Raw genomic sequence first — 27432 nt, 5'->3', positions numbered from 1 at the left:
CCTACAGCGTGTTATGTACCCCGAGCTCGCCTTCGTGCATAGCGTTCGCCGGCAGCGTTGCCCGGTAAACATTACGGTTGCATAAGCTGCTGTTGCCGAGAAGTGTGCGGAATGCACACTTGCCAACTCTATTCACGTTGTGAAATTGCTTTTGTTGTCAGGGGATGTAGATGTGAACCCTGGCCCTAAACATAAGCAAGGGGCGGCTAATGACGATATATCAGCTGCCATAAATGATCTTAAATGGACTCATTATGCAAAAAAGGTGAGGCGTGCAGACAGGACACAAAAGAAGAGAAGTGGACAACGCGAGTACCTCGGTGTTCAAATAAGAGATTATCTGTCCTGGACGGCGCACATTGAATATATTACTAACGATGCCAACCGCATGGTTGGTTTCATCTGTCGCAACTTTTCCCTTGCCCCTATCCCTTTAAAACTGCTGCTCTATAAACACACTAGTGCGTTCGAAGACTGAATACGCTGCATCAATAGGGGATCCATACATCAACTCTCTCATTGCAATGCTCGAATCAACTAGTTCAGAATCGTTCTGCTAGACATATAATGTCTAATTACTCCCGTCATGCTAGTGTTTCAGGAATAAAAAAAGTTTTTAATCTTTTAGATCTTTCGATACGATGTCGCACATCTCGCTTGTGCACCTTGAGTGAGTGAGTGAGTGAAGTAACTTTATTTCGGCTCAGAGAAGACGCAGGGGAGATTGATAAAATATATTACTCTAACAACACACTAATGAAATCCCTATTTACACATCCGGTGTACCTATCGTCCCGCAGAGATCACTACCTAAAGGTACATGTTGCACAGTGCTGGAGATAGTGGTCTGTTCAGACAACGCTGTGTGTCACCGCCCGATGCTTGCGTCAGTGGTTATGCAAATTTGACGTCAGGAGATTGGAATGAAAACATATTGGAATAGTTTTACGTTATAGGGGCCCTAGTTGCAAGAATGTTTGGAATATTCATCGTGCGGCCACCACGGCGACGAGATCGGTTTGCAAGTCTCGTCTACTACAGCGCCGGCTAGATTTTGTGGGGCTTCTAGAACACTGCCGAAGGATGCTGGCAATCAAATAAAAGAATGTACCCCAGACTGCGCATGATAGTATGGGGTAATATAGAAGAGCAGCTGTTCCAACTCGGTGAAGCAGAGTTTTTTTTTTTCGCCCCTGATCTACGCGGCACCTAACTGTCTCTCGAGGCAAAGTATTCCTACAACGAGAATGATGGCCAAATTCCGTCTGTCTGAGTAGAGACTCTGTACTTGTGTGGTTTCCTGGTGTCATCCAGGAATTTGAGGCTGATAATATTCTTTTTGCGTGTTCACTGTAATGGTTCTTTTGAAGTGGTGGTGGCAAAGTCAGTCTCGAGTAGACACTATTTACTGTTTTGTTTGCGCGTTTGTTTTGTTTACATCAAGTACGATGCATTGCATGTGCGATACGTTATATTGTACTCAATCGTCATACCACAGTTGTCCGCGTACCTACGCGTGAATAAGTTTTCTTGTGATTTATGTAAATTGTGTATTAGTTGGACAGCGCACATATAACCTTTTCATCTTAGGTTGTCTCCGACCATAGCGCATTCGAAGGCGCTCGTGCGCCATCGCTATAATGCCATCTTCCCTTGTTTGTCATCGTGCCGCAGTTGTCGCGCCATCGTCGTCATGATGTCGGATTCCGCTGTTGCCATGTCGTCTCGCTCATGCTGCCATTGTGGTTACGCCATCCTCTCCATTGTCGTCATATACCCTCGTCGCCGTGTCACCGTCGCCGTCCCGCTGTCATGCCGTATACGAGAACATGCCGACGATATAATTTCTGCTCCCGCCATCATCGAACAGCCATTTCTACGCCGACAGTATACTTCTAAAGTGTTCTATTGCGTCTATTTCATATCTGAGGTTCGTATAGGCCATTCGATTACGATTTCAGGACAACAATTTTTTTCACCGAAATTAAATCAGAACCACACCATCATCACACCGCCTCACTTGGGCTGTATCACATTAGCAAAAGTGGTTTTGGCAGCATGATTGCGAATGATTTATTCTTATGACCTTGGAAATGTTGGCACATGTTGTGTCACCAGTTTCTACACTGACAGTAGATTATTGAACGAGAAAAGGATGACTACATGAGGTGAAAAAAAAAATGTCCGAGGACACCTAGGCACTTCTTATGAGTCGCGAATGCGGAAGCTTTTAATGTCCAATTGAACGCCGCTGAGCTATCCTTCGAGTCGGGGACTCCTCGCGGGCACTCGAGCGCATTGAGACGCTTGGCGCGTGTTGATTTGGCTTTACCGAGGCGCGATTAGAACACAGGCGAGAGCTTGCACGGACGAGGAACGCGTGGATAACACAGAGTTGCGAGAACGAGAGCAGAGGGGATTTGGCGTCGCAGCGATGCTCTCTCCCCTCACGCAACAGCTGGCAGCTGGCGCGCTACTAAGGGCAACAGGTGTTCCCTTTCGCCCGCTCTGCTCCGTCGAGGCACGCTCTCCCGCCGTGGCGTCGCAGCCAATAGGAACTCTGTCAAGGCCCGCTCGTGACGTGGCGTCGCAACCAATAGGAATTTAGGTGTCCTTTCGCTGCTACAGACGCCGGACGCCGGCTTTCTTGCTCAACGAACCATTAGACACTTTCGCATCAAAGCATGGTCCAGCGGTAGAGTACGTTTCTTAAACATGTTTGAGCAACAGTAAATAAAGAAAAGAAAAACAGCACACAAGAAATGTTAGGCGTACACAGTTACTGGTTTTTTCAGATGACAGCTTAAAAGATATGAAGGAAATACAAACATTTTCATCTTTGGATGTATTTCGTTTGATTACCATCTACTATAAGTAATTAGGCAGATTCTGTCGGCAGACTAGGTAGGGCAATCACGGAGGTTTCTCCAGTAGCATATATTAACAGTTTTTTTCAAATTCGGCTCCGTACGCGTAGTCTGACCCCTTCCTTCGGCGTTATCGCATTTGCACAGCACCCTCACTACCGTGTTTTGTGTTGCATTCTGTAAGAGAAGATGACACCAATCGTAGTGTCGGAAATATCAGCTAAAGCGGGCGGCCAATTAGAAAGAGAGAAAGCGGGTGACAGCGAACATTTTAATGAAATGCAGGAATTTCCGCCGGCGTGTGTAAACTCGCCTACATGCTGTTCGGCATGTGGGAAGGGATGAGGGATTGAAAGGCCCTAAGAGATAAATTAGGGCAGTAGATAAGGCTGCAGACTCAACTACATTTGACATGTACCGAAAGCGAAGCATTCTTTGTGTGACTGGCTCATGAACCGTGTGTTTATATACATAAATGAATGTGGTTTTCGAGCTATGAATATGAGTATTAAGAGCAGCATCTTATAGGAAGAAATGATTTCAATTGCAGGGAATTACAGATAGCCTGGATATTATTGAGAGAACGATTATATGCGCATCCCAGGCGCATTTCTGCCGTCGGCATCACCATCGCCGTGATTTTACATATAAAGTGCAATCGTGATAACATGGTCCCCGCGCGTCCTAAGCTATATGTGCGAGCGACACTTGCGAGGGTCAAGAACGATCGCACCTAAACCCCACACGCGCAAGGGAGGAAAGCTGGGAGGAACCGCGCCGTCTTCCTTCGCGCGCGAGACACTGGGGTGAGGGGAGGAACCGGGGGGGAGGTGGGGCTTACTGCTCCACCAGACGCTGCGTATGGTGCGGCCGCGCAGGCGCCCTGTCTTGAAAGCGATATGCGTGTGGACAAAGTGCACCGAGCGCTGGTAGCTTCGTATGCGCTGTGCTTTCGGCGCTTAGTTCGCATTGAAGCGAGAGGCAGCACGAAGATCAGTTCGCTCGCAGCTGCTGCTGCACTTCTTCACGCCAGCGTTTTGACAGCGAAGTTCCGCGGTCATCGAGTGATACGTGTTCATGCTTACCTGTTAACGCCTGATACCGTGCCTGCTAACTTAGTTGTTAAGCGAATGTTTACAACTTGATACGGCCGATAACCATTACCATCCTTACTTCGTGTAGCCGTCGAATAATTTGCTGTCGCAATCGATGTTTCGTCTTCGCGGCGAAACTGCCGACTCTATATATACGCATATTTACCTGCAGACATCAGTTGCATATTATTTGTTTAAATTTCAGTGGTGTCGACATTGTCGTGTTGCACTCATGCTGTTGCTGATGCGTCGCTTTTGTCTAGTGCAATAGCGGATTGAAACCTGCCAAACGTCACACCACGCTGGCTTACCAGAGAGAAAGGGTGTTCTGTGCCGCTTGTCGACGCATGAATCCATGGTTTTATGGTTTTAACATCAGGCTCGTCTGCTGGTGGTCCTGTGTTCGAATCCTGCCATTGGACTATTTTTGTAATGTACGTTGAGTTACTTACGACGCCGTAATTTGTCGAAAATTATGAGTGTGTGAAGTCACAAAGCCGGTTTAAGCAAGAAGTACGAAGTTTAGGCGAGTTTATGTGCTAACCACCATTGCCATAAGCGCTGGGTCACCCTGCTTGCAGGCTCTCATAAATACTAGCGCCAAATTTCCCTCCAGTTTTATTGTATGAAACTTAGTGCTTGAAACAGTCAACTTCGCTGCACCTTTCCTAGATGGTTCCGCCATCCTATTAAACGCGTTTGGCGTTAGAAGCAGGATACGTATGAAAAAAATGCCTAGGACTCGGCATGAAAGCGTCACTTTAAAATGTGGCAAAAAGATGGACTTGGTGTTTGCACGTGAAAGGCTGAGTAATGTGGAAAGTTGGGCGAGTTGTTGACTAATCATCACGACATGTGGGTGAAGCAGCGATCTGAACGGGACAAAGCGGAGAGAACACAGGGAAACAGGACACTCGCTCCAGTCGCAACTCCTTTATTTTTGACAAACACCTCATATTTAATACCCACGCAACCTGGCGTGCCGAAAATATTCTAGACAAGAGTAAAAGCCCGTTTAAATTTATATACCCACACGTGCTCTGGCCTCACGGAGAGGCAACATGTCTAACACGGTGTGCTCTAAGATTGCAACTCTATCACATTTATTTTTGTTTTCAACAAATATTTTCTAATGCTCTTCCAAAGAAGTGACCTCACGGTGGCTCAATAGACGAGATGGCAGACTGATACGGCGCTATTTTCTTTTGTTAATGTGGAAGGTTTCTACTATTTCCCTGGTGAACTGTTCCTTATGTTAATAAAGAAATGTGTTGTCAGGTAAAAGCGCCACGCACCCACATAATGAACAATGCCCTTCATTGTGTTTCCCGCTAGTGACCTTGTGTGTTACAAAATGTTGAATGCTGTTTGCCCCTGTCTTGTGGAAAAGTATACATCGGCCAAACGTGTAGGTGTATGAACACAAGACTTTTGGAACACAAATGGTCACTGGGGGGAAAGATTAACACAATAAAGGACATTGTTCATAATGTGGCTGATTGTCGATATTACCTGACACTACTGTTATTTTTCACCATAAGGATCAATGGACCAGGGAAATAGTAGAAGCCTTCCACATTAACAAAACTAAAGAGTGTTGCAAAAGTCAAACATCCCTTCTGCTGAGTCATCGTGAGGTCACCTATTTGGAAGAGCACTGGAATAAATTTGTTAATAATAAAAACAAATGTGATATGGTTGCACCGATTAGAGCACACTGTGTTATGTACGTTGTGCATATTTCACACCTGGGTGTGCGGGGGCATAAAAATTTAAAGTTGCTTTATTCTTGTTTTGTATATCTTTGAGGCGCGAGGGTGCGCAGCACTATAAATATCAAGTGTTTGTTGTGAAATAATGTAGTTGCGACTGTAGCGAGTGTCGTGTCTTGTGTTCTCTCCGCAGTGCCCCGTTCAGTGCGCAGCTTCACCCGCATGGTATGATGTAAAACATTGTTCGTCACGTTAGATAAAAAAATGTAGGCTACGTGAAAATCATGTTTCGGCGCTCTAATGTGAATATATAGCATTTCATAACGCTTGTCGTGTAAGCCAATATCCAGACGATAAGCGAACAAATAGCTTAAAGCTTGCCACTGCGTAGAAGGACAAGGAAAAATACCTAATGCGCTTATCAGAATCAGTACGTCGGTCTAATTACAAAGAGCCATTGAGAATGTAAAGTTTGTTGAGTTCCTCCCCTAAACTTTGTTTTCGAGGCACGCTTTCCGAAGCTAAACAACAAGGCGGTACACACGCTTGCACTACTGACAACCGTTTTAGCATTTCCAGGTGCTCCATGCGTGAACGCTGGAGCCATGACACCTGCGTGCCCCACCCTCGGTGACAAATCCGTGATGTCCGAACATCTCTGCGTGCGTCGAGGGCCGGCACAATGGGAGGGGTGTTGTTATTCGTTTGCCCCGCGCAAAGAACAGCGCCCGCGCAGGAAGTTTATCCAGCCGTGCTGACGCCGGTCTCCGAAACTCTTTCAATTCGCATTCAAAAAAGAACGAGAGAGGAGCAGGTTGGCGGCGCTGGACGGGTGATGGTGGCGCTGTAAGCGCGCTGTATTTTAATCCGCTGCCTTGCCGACGCCAACAGCAGCACGTGACCTTTTCTTTTCTCTTACCGGCATGCTCTCACTCTCTGTCTTGCTGGAAGCGCTGATGGAATAACGGGCAGCCGTTGCCCCACATCAGGCGTTTGAGCGCGTATACTCGCGTCTGATTTTCTTTTTCGTGTACCATCCGATAACGACAGAAAAGGTGCCAAGAACTTTTTCCCTAAGAACACCGCATTAGGAGGTTGGAGTCAAGACTTACGATCCTAGCTCTCTTCGACACTCGTTGACTGCTCAGAACTTGTGCATTACAATGTTCCCGTGCTATGTTATCTTCTGCGTCCTCGTGCTGGCTGTCATGCTTTTCGGCGCCCCGGTTGGTTCCTACGACGAGCACTGCGGGCCCGTGTTCAGGACAAACCGACGTTTCGGTGCCAAGCATCTGAGCCGTGAGTGTGGATAGTTTTGCGGCACCGATGCCCGTTTGCGATACGTGCCTTGTCGAAAGCAGGCTAAGTCCAGAATCTTGGCTTTCATGAGCGTATGATTAAACGGCAAAAGTGTGTACACCGAATGAACTCTTTTGCAGTGCCACTCAAGATTAGGTCTTTATTTAATGCAGATGCGTGGCTACACAAGCAGGAACCGGTTCAGAAACATTTTTGAGCATAGGACGCCTTAACCTCTCCTAATATATATATAAAAAAAATACTTGTGATGTTTGACATCGTCAAGCTGCACAATGGGCTATGAAGGACGGCATTGTGAAGGGTTCCATATTAATTTTCCCAATATGGCATTCTTTAAGGTGCGCCCAATGCCCGGTACTGGAGCACTTTTTACATTCTGTGCCAATCCACATTTGGATGCGAATCAGATCGTCTTCAGCAGCAACCTGTCACAATATATCAGCGGATAAGTGCTCTGGTATACAGTCACCCGCCGTGGTTGCTCAGTGGCTATGGTGTTGGGCTGCTGAGCACGAGATCGCGGGATCGAATCCCGGCCACAGCTGCCGCATTTCGATTGGGGCTAAATGCGAAAACACCCGTGTACTTAGATTTAGGTGCACGTTAAAGAACCCCCGGGTGATCGAAATTTCCGGAGTCCACCACTACGGCGTGTCTACCAATTAGAAAGTGGTTTTGGCACGTTAAACCCCATAATTTAATAATTTTTTTTTGGTATACAGTCAAAGCTTGTTATAATGAAACGGGATATAACGAAATAGTAGATATAATGGAGTAAGTGAAATTCCACTTTTCATAGAGATTCATAGTGCAGTACATGCAATAATGCATATTAGCAAGTAATTGATATACTGAAGTAATTGTGGCTCCCCCTTCAACTTGTAATAACTAAGTTTAATTGTATTTGTGCTCGAGAAAAAGAAATGGCATCAAACATTTCCCACACGTCGCCATTCTTCAGATGCCCTCCATTTCCTTTGAGGTGAAACTCTGTGCAACATTTAATATTCGACGGACAATGAGAAAATACCTGTACAACTGTCCTTAGCGCCTTTTGCAGGCTCTTATATAAGTGACAATCTACTAATACATCATACCTCGCGCTTTAAGCTTTGCCGACATATACCAACTAACACATATATCCCCTCCAAAAATAAATTCGGTGGCATACACACTTCTTCCAAGGTATAGAGCTCTAGTGTAGCAGTTTTGAGCATTTGAATTCGTAAATTTTTGCAAAAGAACAGCATTGATAACGTGCGGCAATCTTCATGTGAGTAGACACTGTGTACTGCAATGCACCACACTTTTTCTTGATTTCCTAAAGGTACGGACAAAAGGCATGACTACTGGGACTTGTAAAACAGTAAAGATTTCTGTGCAGAAAAAGAACAGCCCACGTTTCATATAATTTATTTGCATCACATATTCGAAGGAAGGTAGTTTTAAGAGAGAGCAGTACAGAAAGAAATGAGCTTTAAAAAAAAGCAGAAGTTTACAAGATAATATTGTGTAATGCAATCTGGAAGACTGCGGGGTCCAGGATGGTGGAAACGAGAGCAGCAGTCATAACCACTTCATTCTGTGATAATAATATAGCCGTAAATATGGTAGCCCTAAATCAATAGCAGCAGTGGCCGTGTGTTATAGGCTGCATCGTGGGTTAATTGCTTAAACATTATCACCTGATTCATGTTTCTTTTATTTGTATTTGCTAGCTGTAACCTATGTTTCTTTTTTCAATAAAGTAGTTGTAACTGCTCCTAATATAATTCTTTAACGCCATATGCGCGGCTCATTAAATAGAATGCATAAGAAATAGAAAAAAGCTGCTCGTTAAAATTCAAGAAAAAAGAAAGAACAATAGAAAAGCCTATGTTGCTACGCATATTTTGACGGTTACAACTAATTAAGCCAAGCAGCGAGAACGTGTGGAAACATTAGTTTCGCAGATAGAATTTCGAATAGATGTACGTGAGCATGGATTTATACGGAAGTGGATGTAAAAAGAAATACGCAAACCATAACTCCAGGTATTCCCTGTTGACAGTCATCGCCAGCAGTTCCTACGGCAATTTTTTTTTTCGCAGATGGCGTATTAGACGATGCGTCTAACTGTTCCCGCATGCGCGTATTCGTGGGCTAGGTTTTAATGCAACGAAGGGCACTTGTCCACATATTTGGCAAAATAGAGCGTTTAGTAGCAAAAAGGGAGTTCTTGTAGCAAATAGCAGTTACTCTTTATTTTAGTCTTAACACATAGGCTGCCATACAGCGTATTATAGGTACACGCAGGCATTCTTCACAAAAAAAGAAAAAAGCCTGCGTAAATAGCCTATGGAACTTGTCATCCGTAATTAACTGTTGATATTCTGTGGGCTCGTCTGTCTGTTTCCCGGCAGCTATAAGCTTTTTCTCACGTTTGTCTTCTGTCTCTGGGACAAAGCCACATCAAATCGCAAGCGTTAGTTGCAGACGCGGAGTTACTCTGGATATTTCACATGGTGTTCCACATGGTGAAGGAATAAGGACAGCTCCAAGTCAAAAGTTTCAGAATGCGACATCTTCTACCCAAATGAGATTACGAGGAGGGTAGCTGATACATGCGGTAAAAAGAGCAGGTGTGTCTTGGCGGCGAGTAAAATTTCGGCCAACAAAAATAGAACTAACGCAAATGAGAACTGAAGCAGGTGGGCGTTCAGGTAAGAAAAAAGAAAAAAAAAATGCAAGCAAGTGATTTTGTCGCCTACATTATGAGCTTGGAAATGCGACGACCGCTACTCGTTCGTATTCGTTCACTAGTCACGCATTCTTCATTCGGCACGACTTAAGATTAACAAGAAATTAGGCCAGTACATATTGTATCTTACGAATGATATTCGGTTTGAAGCCAGAGGCTCTAAGCACTACGTCCCAGAAGCTTTGTGTAAGTGCATAGATAACATATGCACCGTTATACCGCCATCTATATTGGAAACCATTCAAAAGGAAAATTAATAGCACCCTTAATTTTGCGCATGTGTACTCGTAGGAAGCGATAGGTGTTTGTCATCATCGTGGTATGTTTATCAAAAATCATCGTATGCAATAAATAACATTGCAAAGCTACTAAGCAGACAAAGGAACAATCGTGTATAAAGTTAGTTCGAAATGGTCTTGATTATGTACGGTTCCCGGGAATTTACATAAGTACTTCAGGTGACATTTGAGCGCTGTCTAGATAACATTGATTTCAGTATGACTAGAAACGCCTTCAAAAACCATGTGAAGGAATTGTTACTAACACAGTGTTTGAGAGAGTGATTGTTGCAACATAAATATATTATAACCCGCTTTTTTCCTTTTTTTTCTGTTTTACGCGGATACATACATGTTCACAGTTATATGCTGCACTTTAGTGTACTATGGTAATTTACCTGTATAACCTGTACTTTATTGCCTGTGAACCGGGAGAGGAAAGGGGAAGAGGGGGGAAAAGGGGAACATTTTTCTTATTTCACCGTCTATATTAGTAAACAAACTGTAACCCAATAATTTTGTCAATTCTGTTCTCAGTTTGTGTAAACTCGTGTACAATGTGTTAAAATATGTAACGTTATGTGTGCCCGCTCACTGCCGATGAACTAACACTAAATAATGTATAATAAAAGCGTATATTGCGGGTACAGGGGCCCCTGTCAGGCGCTGTGTGCCTTTTGCCCCTGCACCTTTCTTGAAAGTGTACTCAAGATGAAATAAACGTTCATTCATTCATTCATGTTTTACGAGAGTTACGAGGGGGGTCTTCTCAAGGCCATGAAGTATCACGCAGCCCAATGTTCATAACCGATTTGCGCTGCAATCGAACTACTGAATCAGTCATCGGAGTATGGCTAGGCCGTTGTAGTATTATTGATTTCAGAACTTTCTAATTTCGAACGTGTGTTCAAAAAGATAAAGCAAATAAATTGAGTAAGGACTTCCCCGCGTCAGCAGAGTTTTTTTTTTTTTCGAGGTAAGACAGGCTTTCTTATTATTTTACTCACATTGACAGGAAGCTGCGGAGATCGCGATTCAGGAAGGCTTTATCGCAGTCCCTTTAATTATTGGACAAAATTGAACCAGGCGCATTTTTTTTTCAAGTTCAGGAAATACGTTTGGTGCGTCAGAAGATTGCAAGAGAGCTCCCAACGGTCGTGTTCGGTGAAGGTCATTTGACAAAGCAGTTATTTGTAGGCGAGGCTTAAAAGTCGCAGGGAATATTTTCTTTGTGGAGAGTGTCCAGGTTTTTCTTGCCACTTCGGCTTACCCACTTTGTCAGCGTGCTCGGAAAAAGTGACACATGCATTATTTTTCTTCACAATGTCTCTTTGACGCTATTTTATCGTCGCAATGAACTCGCTCGTTAGGGCGACACAACTGTTGCAACTTCTATGTAAGCACAGTTGCAATCGGTACATGTAGTTGTCACACGGTGCCACAATGTTTTGTCTTATAGGGCCCCTGTTTTTCAATTTCACCGGCTTGCTCTGCTGCTGGAGTTTATCCCTTGCGAGAAACACAGATCACATCTTGAGATACACAAGGAGCACTTCGATTAGGCATGTATGATGAGTGGATGACGACGCATGACAGCTGACCCGGCGAGCTTCTGTCGAGCTCGTCGATAATCATTCCCGAGAATAATCTTTTACATCTGCTCGACCTGCCTCGTTCACATCCTATACTTCGACGAAAAGGAAATATCAATTAGGTTTGCTTGCACTTGAACCATACATCTTTGGGTGCGTTGAATGCAAATTAAACGTCGCCTTGGGTGACGCCATAGAGCAGGAGGAAATGGGAAGGGCTAACTGTTTTGAATTTAAGAGTGCCATTTTTTTTCTTTATGCAGAAATGTCCACCAACTCAAAGGAAGCCATTATGAAGTGCCGGAATATATCAGAAAGCGCAGCGCTTGAGGTGAGCCTGAGTCGCAGTTGCTTGCAGACTGCTTGCTTCACGCCCTTTTATGCTTTCCTTTAACTCGAAGCATTCATTTCTGGAAACCAGTTTCTTTACGATGAGTAGGCAGTTCCTTTCTCGCCTCGTTTTGAGCCTCTTAAGTAAACAATCGCTGCAGAAACAATATCGAGTGATTGTGAAAGTTAGTGGAAGTATTCTCGTGTGGCACTGTTGCCTATATTCCATGCCATGCCGCGGTCCATGGCAAACCATACGGGCACATCAGCTGACACATTAATCCACAACGCGTTATTTTATGACTCGGGAGTCTTGACCTAAGTCAAGTGCGGCGTGGCACGTCCCTCTTTTTCCCGTTACGTGCACCTGCTGACGATGGCGTCGTGGCGCGTCTCTATGCTGGGCGAGCCTCTTACTTTCTCTCTTACAAATCGCGTCATCGTGACCGCTCACCCACTGCGCTCTCCACTTTCACCTCCGGACCTGCGCTGCTTCCTGGAGTCTCCTACTCTCCTCCTCCAATGCATCATATTACTCTCTCCCGCTATAGAGGGAGAGACGCTAACCATAGAACATTAGTGGAGTAGCTAGAGAAAGGTACCGGTTCAAAAAAAAAAAAAAAGAGAACACCTGTACGAGGGTGGCACAAAACCACGATCCCTGAGCACAAAAACCCGATGCTGCTATCTATTCGGCCACAAATGCGTGCATACTTCTTTCGTGCGAACACCGACTAGCGCTGTGAGACGATGGACGCGCCCGTCTCTTCGCATAGAAACTGTTTCCTTAAAGACGCGAGAGGATGCGCACGCTCACCCCATACGCATGATTGGTACGTGCGAATAATTGTCAACCTTAACGCTCTCCTTCGCGCGGGTCGCGTCGAACAGCAACACGTTGCTTACGAAAGAGAGGGCGGACTAACTCCTTAGGATAAATGATGGCTACGAAGTGTGTCGCTTGATGACCCACCAAGCGAGTCATAAAACACCCACCAACCATGATGTGCATGGGCGCGCGAGCGCTTGTGCGTGGTTAATACTTGAGGCTTCCGTGTGCACTAGCCGACTGTTTTTCTTGTGTTGCCAATAAGTACCGATACAGGTGCTGTATTTCTGCGGAAGGTACCCGATTTGCTGCTTGTGTGCAATTGTTTCAGTTTGTGCGAAAGGCTGCTTCTCAGGTCCTAACGAACTTCGCGTTGCTTCGAGGATTAATTTAGCCTGACGTGACCCTTTCATTCAAGCAAGTTACCTAACATACCCACATGTCGAACATTATATGAAATAAACACATAAGTCCCAGCGCCCACAACTAAGCTAATAGCCAGACGCAGCAATAGATCTGTGCCTATAAAGATTGATTATATAGATGACGTCTTTTAACACACACGTTAAACTACGTGGACTCGCGCTCAGGCATTCAGCCAACATCTGAAGCACAAACACCATGGCTGGAATTGGAACCGCCGATTTAAAGTTTAAAGCTGGGCTTATGTTCATTTCCTGGGGGGGCATGTCATTTGTTTCTACTGGGCGGGACATTGCAGTATAGGACGTGGTAATTTACTTAGTTAACTGAGATGGCGAAGCGAGTTTGACTGCAGCATTGTCGCATCTTGTTTCATTGCGTCCTCACACTCCTTCAATCATCCTCCTTGCACGTGCAGAGAGATGCTGAGTTCGAGGAGAGGCGACACCTGTGCATCGGCCTCTTCTTCCCTTCGGTACCCGAGGAGCAGCTGGAGGAACACCTGTGTCGGTTCACGAGGATGGACTACAGCGAGGACGTTCAGAAGCTGCGCAATGTGAGTACTCCATTGGGGCGCAGCCACTTTGCTTATAGTTTCGGTCGAATGCAAGGCTGGAAAGACCGAGGCTTTTTGATAAAACACGCTACTTTTCAAACGCTGAAATGGACTTTCAATCCCGCAAGACGCCAAGCTATGATTTTTTTATACGTTAAGTTTGATACATCATGATGCTAATTAGGCCCAGGAAACTTAGGAAGCTTTATAGCTTCAGGCAAACTCCGATTTTCTCATTCGAGCAGACGCGAAACACAGAAAACCTGTCATGAGACAACTGCTTGGCCCCGACGTGAACAAAATTTGTTGCAGTTGAGAGAGGAAGTGAAGTTATGGCAATTCTAATAAGCAGTGCTTTGCGTTAGGACCTGATACTCCTTGAGATAACTTATCAGGAAATATCAATTAAGGAATTGAGGCACGAAGTTATTTTTAACTCCACAAACAGCAGATATCGCACTTGTGTAAACTGCGTCTGTTAGAGTATCTCAAATAGACAAATTTGATATACGAGTTCACAGCTCACATGAAATTGTTGCAATGCTTACGAGACTATTACAAAAGTCGTGCTCACAAGCGAGTAGTATATTTAAGAGTGGCGTATACAGCATAATACATCACTTTTGCCCGCTTTAGGTGTCTCAAAATAGGCGAGGCTTCGAGAATTGCGATATCGTCATTGTTACTGATTGCAGGATTGACAAGTTAATAGCTGCCATGTTTCTTTAGTTGTCCAATGTGGAACAATTCTATTAAAGAACTGGACAGTTTAGCACGATGGGCGAGACATTGAAAGCGATAGCCAGGTTTCAAAAAAGCGATAGGTAGAAAGCGATAGCGATAGTAAAAAATGCGATAGCATGAGAACAATAGAAAACATTCGACACCACATAGGGCCGCATTCACAAAGCGTTTCATTCGTAAGTGTTCTTTGCCATTCACTGGCCGCCTTAGTTGCTAATCCCATGTCCAGCATCAGGATTGGCTAAAACTTTCTCTTAAGAAAAGCAGTAACGTAAAATATTTTTATGAATACGATCCCGTATTCAGAAAGAGTACGCAAGCTGGAATCATTCGTCAGGGTAAATTACAGCCAATCCTGATGCAGGAAATGATGTTAGCGAAGGCGGTTGGTCAGTGTTAAACAAGAATCGTGACAGAAATTTTTTGTGAATTCGGCTCCTGGTTCTAATGCAATATTCCTTCTTCGCTAGCATGAGTGCGATCGTATATGCTGAGGTATCGTTAAACAGATGCGAAGATTTCATGCCTACTAAGTGCTATTCACGGCACGCACAAACTTCTGGGCAAGATGCGTTAGGATGCACCAAACGAAAAAAAGTATTATCTTGCATTTACCTATCACAAGGTATTTTTACTTTGTTTCATCGACTCGCACGCGGGTTACACGCTTGTGTCGAAACTGTTGAGAGAATTAAGGCTCTTGAAGATCACAAAATACATGACATGATCACAAATACATAACAAAAAAACTATGAAGGAGAAGTTTCATTGGTCAAACTGTGATGATTATGAAGAAATACGAGCACTCTCATACATCGAGCTGAATATGAAATCATATCAGTCGCTTGAGCGAAAGGCGACGTCAGTAGTCCTTTTGTTCCTAGAGTCGAGAAGCTGAGGCATACTGCCCAGCCGTCGTGTGCAAGCCGCCCTGCATAGGGGAGCCGACCTGATTTCAGATACCTAGCCACAGTGTACCTTAAGTGAACAGCTACACGACTATTCGGTGCAGATGTGCGTGCTTCTTTAAGAGGTTGCGTACGCCTGGTAAGCTTTATGCACTGGGGCTAACATAGCTGTACAAATGCAAAGAGTAACATCGACGCGTAACTGTAAATGACGAACAAGTAAACGCGCATGCGCAATGACAAATGCATACCTGCCTGGAAAAAAAACAATAGAAACGTCGCAGCGCACTCAATTTAGAGGCAATGTGGCGAGTTTTTGCCTACTTCTTCCTCATCGAAGTGGCCAGAAGTCCAAAATGCAAAGTTGTTTGTCGGCGTAAAGAAACGACAGCGCACTTCCTGTGCGATTGTGGTCGTTTCAGCAAAGGGCTCGACAAAACTGACAATGACCTCCTTAACTGAGACTAGAATTCTTGCATCCTGGTCTCCGTCAACGTCGGCCCGGACTTATTTAACATCACTAGTGTGTTTTTTGAAAGCAACAGGACTGACTGAAAAAGTGTGGTGTACGAACTGGTGGATTCGTCTTTATCTTCTCTTGTTGTGTAATCTTTTCTGGCTTACCCCATCCCCTGGGCAGAGTAGCCAACCAGACAATTGATCTGATTAACCGCTCTGCCTTTCACTTCATGTTCTCTCTCTCTCTCTCTCTCTCAGAGTTCTCAAACGTTAATTTTAGAGTATTTATTGCAAGACAGCGCCATTTGAATTTCGCCACAACCGGAGACATAACAACAGTACACCGCTGAAATATCGCAAGCTTGAGATGCTTCCTTGTGTTTAATTCGGAAAAAAAAAGAACTCCATAAAGTGTACTGGAAAGAGGCGCTAGTCACACTAACATTTGCCTTCTTTTTGTCCTTTTTTGTCTTTCGATGTCATATTCATGGACGTAAAGCATACGTCAGTCACCAGCAAAAGACAACATAAGCGCTGACATTCGTTCTGCATGTCTGGTGCCACAGAGCAAAGCATGATGTCGCTGTTATGGTGCTGGAGATTACAAAAGTCTGTCGTTCAGTATTATGTAAATAGAGGAGTGGAAGACATGGTGGACATAAACGTATGGGCCGAATGAAATGTAGAAGATAAAAAACAATAAAAAAAAGGAAAAAGAAAAAGCAACATGGCACGGAGTTGTGCGATTCCAGCACTTGTGAAAAATTGTTCCGTGAACTTTCGATTCATCATCATCATCATCATACCACCACCATCACCACCACCACCACCACCACCATCATCATCATCATCGTCATCATCATCATTCTATTGTATGTTTAGTGCAGGAGAAACGCCTCTCCCTGTGATCTCCAATTACCCCTGTCCTGCGCCAACCGATTCCAACTGGGGCCTGCGAATTTCCTAATTTCATCGCTCCACGTAGTCTTCTGCCGTCGTCGACTGCGCTTCCCTTCTCTTGGTACCCATTCTGTCACCCTAATGGTTGAACGGTTATCCGACCTGCGCGTTATATGACCTGCCCAGCTCCGCTTTTTTCTCTTAATGTCAAATAAAATATCCGCTATACCCGCGTGCTCTCTGATCAAATCCGCTCTCTTCCTTCCTGTTAACGTTATGCCAAGCATTCTTCGTTCCATCGCTCTTTGAGCGGTCCTTAACTTGTTCTCAATCTTCTTTGTCAGTCTACAAGTTTCTGCCGCATATGTCAGCACTGGTAAAATGCAATGATTGTACACCGTCCTTTCCAACGAGAATGGTAAGCTTCCAGTAAGGAGCTGACAATGTCTGTGGTATGCGCTCCAATCCATTTTTATTCTTCCGTAAATTTTCTTCTAATGATCCGGGTCCCCTGTGAGTAGTTGACCTTGGTAAACGTGCTCATTCACAGACTCTAGAGGCTGACTGGCGATCCGGAACTCTTGTTCCCTTGCCCTGCTATTTATCATTCTCTTTGTCTTCTGCATATTAATCTTCAACCACACTCTTACACTCTCTCTGTTGAAGTCTTCAATCATTTGTTGTAACTCGTCTGCAGTGTTGCTGTATAGAACAATGTCATCGGCAAACCGAAAGTTGCTGAGGTATTCGCCGTCGATCCTTACTTCTAAGCCATCCCAGTTTAACAGCTTGAATACTTCTTCCAAGCACACAATGAATAACAATGGAGAGATTGTGCATACTTGTCTGAACCCTTCCTTTATAGATATCTTCCTACTTGTCTTGTGGAGAACTAAGGTAGCTGTGGAATCTATGTAGATACTTTCCAAGGTATTAACGTAGGCGTCCTGTACTCGTTAATTACGTAATGCATCCATGACTGATGGTATCTCTACTGGATCAAATGCACTTTCGTAATCTATGAAAGCCATATAGAGAGGCTGATTCAACTCTGCGGACTTCTAGATTAGCTGATTGATGACATGGATGCGATCCATTGTAGAGTATCCCTTCCTGAAACCTGCATTTTCCCTTGGTGGACTAAAGCCCAGTTTTGCCCTTATTCCATTGAAGTTAATCTTGGCAGATATTTTATATAATACTGGAAGTAAGGTAATGGACCCATAATTTTCCAATTCTTTAACGTCTCCCTTTTTGTGGATTAGCGCGATGTTGGCATCCTTCCTGTTCTCTGGGACCCTTGAAGTCGATAGACAGGTCGTATAAAGGGCCGCCAGTTTTTCAAGCATTATGTCTCTTCCATCTATAATTTAATCGACTGATAATCCTTCTTCTCCTGCCTCTTTTTCCCATTTCATGTATTGCAAGGCCCTTCTAACTTCATCGCTAGTTATAAAAACAGCCTCTGTAACCTGTTTGTTACTACCTCGAATGGAGGTACCGTGGTTACGTTGGGTACTTTACAGGTCCGTATAAAATTCCTCTGCTCATTTTACTCTATCTTAGAGATTGCTGATGATATTACCCTGCTTATCTTTTACTGCATACATCTTGGTTTGTTCTATGCCAAGTATCCTCGCTGATTTCATGATGCGTCCATTTTTTACTGCTTCCTCAATCTTTCTCACGTTATACTTTCGAATATGCCTTACTCAGACCTGCGCTATGCTGGAATCGGCAGAAAGAATGAAATCAATTTCATTTCTTTTTTGATCAATAGGGCTTTTCCAGGTACACTTCTTGTTGCTACGCTTCCTGAAGAAGGTGTTCATTATTCGCAGCTTATGCCTTTCCGCGAATTCTGCCAACATCTCTCCTCGAATGTTTCTAGAATCGACGCCGTAGTTGCCTACTGCCTGTTCATCAGCCTGCTTTTTCCCCACTTTTGCGTTCAAGTCGCCCATTACTACGGTAGAAATCTTCGAACCTGCCATCCACAGAAATTCAGTTTCAGCCAAGGATAAACGTCTGCGTATCGGGAATTTTGATGCTCGTAGCGTGGTGAACTAGATAGATTCCCTAGAAATTCACTTGCTACAACACGATCCGCACATCGCAGTCATGACGGAAGCCTGGTCGCGCAGCGATATAACTAACGAACTCGTTTTTCCACCCCATTACAAAGTATTTCGTAAGCATAGACTGCGCAGAGGCGTAGGTATAGCGGTTCTAGGTAAAGATCAGATCGGAGCCACGCTTATCGGTGATACTCCCGAACTAGAGTACCTATGCGTCAGGTTATCATGCTGGGGTCAAGGCTTTGTGCTGTTCGCATTTTATAGACCACCTTATGCTACACAAGAATACTTGAATACACTTAAAGAGCACATGTCTCTCTACCAAAATAAGAAACTTTTGCTGATCGGCGATCTTAACTTGCCTGGTATCAATTGGGAGCTCCTCCAAACAAACAATAAGGCCGATGCAAATGCTAACATTATTTTTGACGTTATGCTAACTCATGATCTTATTCAAGTGGTTAATGAACCCACGCGTGTGCGAGGTCGTCATGTTCTATATTAGGTGTTATTTTTTTAAACCGAACCTTTTCCGAGCATACCGTGTCAATCAAAGATGGCTTATCTGACCATTACCTTATTGCACTTTCCTTGCCCATTGTCAAAACTACTGTTCCTAAAACTTCCAATACCAAATCTTTTAAAGATTACACCAGAGCGGATGACGCCAGCATAGTCGACTACATGGAAACTTGTCTTATGCGCTTTGCAGATAGTGGTAGTGATGTGTCTGCACTTTGGACCGCGTTTACTACAATGTGCAGGCATTGCATAGATACATTCATACCCACTGAAACTAAGAAAGTCAATAAAAGTACGCCTTGGATGACGCGTGGAATAATACAACTAAAGCGCAAAATCAAACGAATAAAAAATAAGCATCCACGCACAGTCGTTATCGCGGAACTCCAAGAATAGCTGTCGTGCGCCGTGCGCGATTCAAAATTTTTTATATTTTTCCACAACACTGCCCAACTTTATAAAAAACGCACCGGATAAGTTTTGGGGATACCTTGGCAATTGGCGGCGAGGAGTTACGGAGTCGCCATCTATCGGAAGCGCCTCGCTGGCGTAGTATGAGGGATCACGCGGCGGGCTCCTCATAGGTTTTGCTGTCAGCGCTCACTGAAAACACCACGCGTGAGCTCTCCCGGACATTTCTGTAAGTACTTTCGAAACGAGAGAAGTTTTTTACTGTCTAAATAATAACCTTGGGCAAACTGAAAGCACACAATCGTTTGCAGACGCTATCTCTTTACCGAATACGTATAGTGAACGCCACTGCGCGCGGTCGCCGCGATGGAGTCTCCCGAACCGACTTCTTGCGTGAAAGGTAGGTAAACGTTGTGAGCAAACTATGTTAAATATGTTCGTATAGTGTTTGTATAACTAAATGGAGCGTAATAGAACGAAGCCTCAATGCAGCGATCGTGCAGATTCGCAGCGACCGACTGCGCGTCTGCATGCTTGTCCGCGCACTGTCTCGCTTTCTCCGCGCGCGCGTTTTCGCACCGTGCCATGAGCTTTAGGCCGCAGAATATGAGCGTTTGACAGTATACAAGCAACCATTGTTGCGTGTGCGCTATCAGAGCTGTTCAGAAATAATTTCATTGTAGAGACTTCGACGCCTACGGGGACTGTGATGTGCCGTCGCGACGATTCAATCCTTTTTTTTCTTCTAAATTCTTTGACCTTTCAATATTATTTCTCGAGTTGCGTCGCACTGTATGTTTATCGGTGTTCCCAGCGTGCAATTTCCCGCTCCTCCTTTTTTTGTAATCCAGTGCATTAATCCATAACACAATTAAACATGACCATATGCCATGCTTTTCTTAAATGTGCTTCGTACCGCTGCCTTTCCACTCCGCTGAACTTGCCAGTATCTATAGCATCGACAAGTTCATAGACCAAACCGTCATGACATTAGTCGGGCAGCGGACTCGGGCGAGCGTCTCAGTGCGCCTTTTCAGAACATCGCAGACCGGGCGCCGTAGCAGAAATCTTTCTCGCGTCTGTGCTTGCTGCATAACCGAGTTGTAGCCGATGACTGTTTGCCGGTCTTATGTTTCGCGAGCCAAGCTTCACGCAGCTTCTTGTCCTGCGGCTACGTGTGAATAAGGCTGACACCGGCCTCCGTTACGTGCGTCCGGCCCTGCGGCACCGAGCAGTAGCCTACCATGTTGCGTGCCTTCTAAGGCAGCCACTACCTATTGTAGTGCTTTCAAGCGTTGTAAAGGAGACACTCGAAGCGGGAAAATTTCGCCATTCAATGAGGACCGCAGCGTATGAGGGAATTTAAACTCGTTTTCAGCTCGCTTCGTCGCTCCCGAAGCAGCCGACGCGGCTGCTATGTCCACGTGATCCCTCCTAGCACGTCACGCCGACGGTGGCGCCAGCTTTTCCAGTGGTGGAGCTCGAGGCCAATAGCAAGAAGACTATTACGGAAATTGCAGTTAATGGAACCATTCTTAACGACTTGAATGCCATCGCACAACATTTTAACACTTATTTTCATAGCGTATTCTCCCGTGCACGGTCAGGCCCACCTTTGAGTTCTGCAGTGTTTGAAGAGCATGAGGCGAACTTTATATCTTACCATGGCATAGTGTCTATGTTACTCAATTTAAAAACCAAAACAACTCCTGGCCCTGACAACCTCCCGAATGTGTTTCTAAGGCGATACGCCGAAACTGTTGCCAAATTCTTAGTTGTATTATTCAGAGCATCTTTGTTAAGCGCGAAAGTGCTTGAAGATTGGAAGATGGAGCGAGTTGTTTCGGTCTTTAAGAAAGGCGATCGATTATTGCTCAAGAATTACCACCCCATATCATTAACGTCATCTTGCTGCAAACTTTTCGAGCACATAATCGCAACTCGCATTAATGAATTTTTAGATGAACACTCCATACTAACAAGTGCTCAACATGGCTTCAGAAAAGGTTGTTCCACTACCACACAATTAGTAACAATAATTGATTCAATTGCCAAAGCTTTGGATGCCAACGGTCAAATCGATGCAGTGTTTTTGGACTTGAGTAAAGCATTCGATAGGGTAATTATCAGAAAGCTAATTTTAAAATTAAGGAGCATTAATCTTCCGGACATCATAATTACCTGGATTACAGACTATCTGGATAATCGCCAACAGTATGTTTCAGTTGACGATCACAACTCGGGATATCTGCCAGTCACTTCAGGTGTTCCCCAGAGCAGTGTCCTGGGTTCATTGCTCTTCCTTTTATATATTAATGACATTGTTACCATCGTCAAACCAGGAACACAAATAAGGCTGTTTGCAGATGACTGCGTTGTATTCCGTACTATTAAGTCCGTGGATGATCAGAAGGAACTTAACTTCAGCTTGAATAATATATTTTTGTGGTGCGAAGAATGGGGCATGGCTGCAAACATAGATAAAACTGTCTCTCTTCGCATAACGCATAAAAAGAATCCCCTGGAATACACGTATCAAATGGGATCTGTTTCATTAAAGCAAGTTGAGAGTTACAAGTACCTTGGCGTAACGTTCACTAATAAATTTTCTTGGAACCTTCACATTGACAACATATGTTCTTCCGCCTTTAGGAAGCTAACCTATCTGCGACACAAACTAGGAAATGCCCCTTCAAACGTTAAGCTACTCACTTACCTAACCTATATCCGGCCAGAACTTGAACATGCTTGCGTTGCATGGGATCCCTATACTAAAGTCAATGTTAACAAACTTGAGAGAATACAGAGAAAATCTGTTCGTTTTATTTATTCTAAGTTCAAAAGTTTGGATTCCCCGTCAGAGCTGATGTTGGCTAGCGATATTCCTTCTCTTGAACAAAGAAGACAAAAACACAGGCTAGACTTTTTACATAATCTAATTAACCACAAATTGGCTTTGGACCCTTCAGTGTATGTAAGTCATCTCTCCACTAGGTATACACGACACCATCGTCCGGATACACTGACACCTATCTATGCTAGGAGAGACAGCTATAAGTTCTCCTTCTTTCCACGAACTATTTCTGAATGGAATTCGCTACCCGCCCCTTAAAATATGTGACTGTGTTTTATGCAAGTTTTTATTGTCTTTTTTCTGTATGGAATCTGTTCTGTATAGAATCTGTTCTGAAGCGCTCGTCCGTGTCTCTTCTTCTTGTGTCGTCTGTTTGGCGCTATAGTACTTCAGTAAATATGCACCAACTAGCCCAACAAAAAGTTCTGCTAGAATCTGTTCTTCCTGATGAATGAGCGGGGCAGGTCCTCGGCTCTCGAACTTCCTTTCCTTCGATGCGCAATTCCCTTGCCTTTTTTTTACATCGTTCTGTTTGCACCATTAATTGATTTAGATATTGTGTTTTTATCTTTTTCACTAAATGTTTCTTTGAGCAATATATCATTGGAATGTCTATATATTTTATGAATGTATATGAATGTATATGAATGTATGAATGTATATGTCTTGTACTCAATGTCTGCCCGTCCTGCAAGGACCACACTGTGGTCTGCAGTATGTACTTAATAAATAAATAAATAAATAAATAAATAAATAAATAAATAAATAAATAAATAAATAAATAAATAAATTGAGTTTTCACTTTTCGCGTCGCTAATTCAACGTCTTTCTAAATCTGACATATTTCATCATCATCATGACTGGAGGTAGGAGCATAGGCTTGTACTACCTTTAATCTATACCTCTCATTAAGTTTGATTACGACTTTTGTTACTCTCTCATTAATGCTGTAGAATTCGTCAATGTTGCCCGCTATAACCTTATGGATTAGGAATGCTACTCCGTACTGCTTCATATCTAGAAGTCCTCTATAGCAAAGGATGTGGCCATTTGTCAGCTAGGCATAAGCCTCACCAGTTCTTCTAACCTTATTAAGGCCAATGATATCCCAGACAATGCCTTATAGTTCCTCAGAATCCTAGCAAGCTAGATTCACTTGAGAGAATTCGGGTGTTAAATGTTGCCAGAGCCAGTTTGCCTGTAGAAATTACTTAGGTTTTGTTTGGTACGTTATATTATTTATATTGCAGTTAACAGCCTGTCTCAAGCAAGGTCACGATACTTTTGGGAAGGTGAGTGCATGTTTTCTGATACTTGACAAACTAATTAGCAGATATTTATGTCACTGCTCGTACATAAAATTGGACCTAGCACTAAGTTACAAAACGCATAATTATTGATTGATTTCTTCAGCCTCCAATGAGATCGCAGCACTTTCACCGTCACAACTGCAACCTGTTTTACCGTATTACATCGATCCTATGCAGAACCCCGCTCATAAAAGGCATCGCTAATTACGCCACCTCTTACACTTCTTGAAAGGGAAAATAATTAAAAGTTGTCATGGGAGAGAACGAGAGAGAGAGAGAGAGAGAGAGAGAGAGAGAGAGAGAGAGAGAGAGAGAACTAGCGGAAAAGGAAGAAAGCTAAGCTGGCGTGGCCACGCACAGGTCTACCCTGTTTCTACTCTAAGGTGTAATGGAAATGGCAGAAATTGGTCCAGTTATTCGCGCTCTGCGGACGTGAGATACTAGGCAGATGCCGCTTCTTCAACCTCAGCAATAAATCTCGCTACCCCCGCACGCAGCTTTAGATACCGTTCTTTAGTTGCAAAAGGCTTAGCGTGACCCACACGCAAAAGCTGTGCGGTAGGCGCGACTCGCACGGCATTGATGGCAACATTGCGTGCCGCTGTGCGCTACTGATCTACATAAAGCATAAGCACCAGAGCTACGAAAGAAGAAAAATGAACCGTCGCGTGAAAACGCTGTCAGTGCTGCCAGGTGCGTGACTCTAAAGGGCGATGATGTTGCAGAAACGTGTACGCCTCCGTAGTTGAGGCTTTGCGTGGCAGCGTTTCTCCAGTGACCCTTCGTCCGTTAGGCGCCGAAGCATGGAAAATCAAGGACGCACGGCTTGGGGAGGGGGGGGGGGGGAGGGGCGGGGGGGGGGGGGGGTATGGCACAGCTCGGTTATTGCGGGCCCGTGTGTAGGAAACGACTTTGCAAGAGAGCGAAGGCATTGGGCACAGACGTTTTTTTTTTGTTTTTGTTTTGAAAGACAAGGTCTTCTTTGCGATTAACCAAAAGTTCTGCCTGTCCTCTTAGTAAAAAAATGAAAAGGTTCATTCAGGCCTTCAGAGTGGTTTAGCGTGTCCCAGAAGGTATAAAAATGCAGGCCTCAGCGAGAAAAACAAAGCCAGAATTATTTGCCGAGTAAGTAAAACTAACGGTACGGGCGTAATTAGTGCCAACATAGTCGAAAATCAACCATAATGCACCATAAACCGCACTGGCAATCTCCGGGAGTGTCCCACCTGGCCTCTTTGTCAAAGAAAGGAAGAAGGAAAGAAAGAAAGGAAGAAAGCAAGAAAGAAAGAAAGACAGAAAGAAAGAAAGAAAGAAAGACAGAAAGAAGGAAGGAAGGAAGGAAGGAAGGAACGAAGGAACACAGGCGTGTCAACCAAAGTAGGAGCTAAATTTGATAACATAGATGTTTGTGTGCGTAAAAAGAAGTTATTGAAAAAACCCGACATAAATCAAATACAAGGCTCTAAAAAAACTGTTGTCTCTGACGGTGTAACTAACAAAATAGGGCAAATAATGTAAAAATATCATGCAAATATGCGACAATGCATTAGCTTAAATGCCCAAATTTCAGAACATATAAATTCATGTATTACGCAAGCACATGGGCCTTGTCTTCTTTGGCGTCGACGTTATTTATGGCGCCTTTATTTATGACAGTAGATACAGCATGATCCCAAAATTTGATAAGTTCAAGGGGACAATACTCATCCTACAAGAAGAGCTGCGGCTGTGGAAGCGCTCCGATGAACAGAATAAGAAAATGTCAGCAGCGGAAGGACAGTACTGAAGCAGAGATCCCTTTCGTAGGCATGGGAGTTCAATGTTGCCGTCTAGGACATGGAAAGAGCTGTTCTCAGTTAATGTGATAAAGCATAAGCGACGGTTGCTCCTGTCATAAGCTGGGAATAGTTAGTTAGGTAGTGTTCACCAGTTTTTGTGAAGCTTCGATAACCGAAAGAGAGAGTGCTTATTTACGAAAATCCACGTCGTGCAGATAATGCATACGACCAACGTCGATAAATATCTATCTCTCTCTCCATATAACTAATTATTACCTCTTTAATTAGTTAGGTAATTATTGAGCATATCACATTATTTATTTAAAAGATAACCGTTCATGGCAACGTTATGGCCATTCCAACAATTTCACGTCGAAAAACACAAACGCATGTGAACGTTTCGGCGGAGGAGCGGCCTCTGTCACACGATGAAGGCGGAGCTGGCTTGATTGCGATTGGTACTTGGCGAAAACCGTCCACGAATGGTGTCGAAGTATAGGCGTCCTCCTGTTTAATGCCCATCATGGAGCAAAGTTGAATGAGCTTACGTTTCGCATTATCATAATTACACTCGCAGGACGAGCGTCAGGTGCTGGAGCTGCGGGCCTCACGAATCGAATGCATGCAGAAGTACTTCCCGGATGATCCGCGAGGCATCCGGGACAGGAAGTACGCGAACCTGGTGAAGCGAGTGAACGCGCTGACCCACAACGTGATGTACGCAAACCAGCAGGCAAGTGTTGCCTGTCTCATTGGCACACCGAGAATGACGCTGCTACTTTGAGAGCATTAAATAATTTCCTGTGAACGTAAACATTGTGGGCCGTTATTACCCTATGTAAAAAGAACGTCTGTGTCGTTATAAGAGCGTTCCTTATTTGTACTGTCACTGCGTACAAGTGGTGCTATAATGGTTGGGATTTTTACATGACTGTTTCTTTCTAATATCACTGTGTTATACGCGATACTGTTGTTTGCATTGGTGCCTTGCCAGTTTTTCTTTGTAATGTCGGGGTGCTATTTTGACTTGAATTGTATGTGCTAGCGTAAGTGTATGTTGTACGCAGCGCCTATTCAAGAGCCAAGGAGTAGCGGGCGCTGTCGTTTCATGCCAGCGTCTGCTCATATCATGTGAAAAATAATAATAAAAAAGAACTAGAACCTGTAACCCATATTGAAGTTTAGTTATCTCTTGGGACGTTTAGTAGTGCTGCGAAAACGGTGGGGCGAAGCCATATGTGACAATAGACAGTGCACAACGTTGCGTTTAGCAAATAACCGCCATCGTCCTTGGAGCGCTCTAAGTTTGACATACTTACTAGGTGGAACTGGTGCTTTGACCTATGGCGAACTAGGAGTGTCTTCAGCAGAGTTTCTTTTTCTTTTTTGCTTGCTTTATAGGAGAGCAGTACAGACAGGCATATGCTAGCGAGTACAAACAGTTCCTTTGTTCACAAAGGCATTTTTCTGGGGCAAGGAAAGAACAGACAAACTACAGAAGTATGCTATTTTTGTTCAGCGCTTATTTACGGCGAAGACATAAGAAGGGACACATACATGTACTCGAGACATCGTGGCACGCTAATATAAGAAATAAACAACTTTACAAAAGTAGAAATAATCAAGAAAGATTATAGACAAACCACTCGTATACAATGAGGGACGCTACGTATATTTCTTCAACAATCTGTTACACGGCGAACAATTTCGAGTCAAAGCTTTCAACG

At 44.0% G+C, this 27432-nt stretch overlaps 1 protein-coding gene across 1 annotated transcript; it reads left to right on the top strand.

Moving 5' to 3' along the window:
• The first annotated feature begins 6664 nt into the window (after positions 1-6664).
• On the top strand, positions 6665-26489 carry LOC126522963 (uncharacterized). Its single transcript, XM_050171808.2, has 5 exons — positions 6665-6972; positions 11867-11934; positions 13604-13741; positions 23868-23909; positions 26283-26489. The coding sequence occupies exons 1-5, from the start codon at positions 6837-6839 to the stop codon at positions 26487-26489; spliced, it is 591 nt and encodes a 196-aa protein (XP_050027765.1). The 5' UTR covers positions 6665-6836.
• Positions 26490-27432: the final 943 nt, after the last annotated feature.

Source organism: Dermacentor andersoni, chromosome 6, assembly GCF_023375885.2.
Source record: "Dermacentor andersoni chromosome 6, qqDerAnde1_hic_scaffold, whole genome shotgun sequence".
Classification (NCBI taxonomy): Eukaryota; Metazoa; Arthropoda; class Arachnida; order Ixodida; family Ixodidae; genus Dermacentor; species Dermacentor andersoni.
The sequence above is the reverse complement of the archived record's forward strand: the minus strand, read 5'-3'. Positions and strand labels throughout refer to the sequence as shown.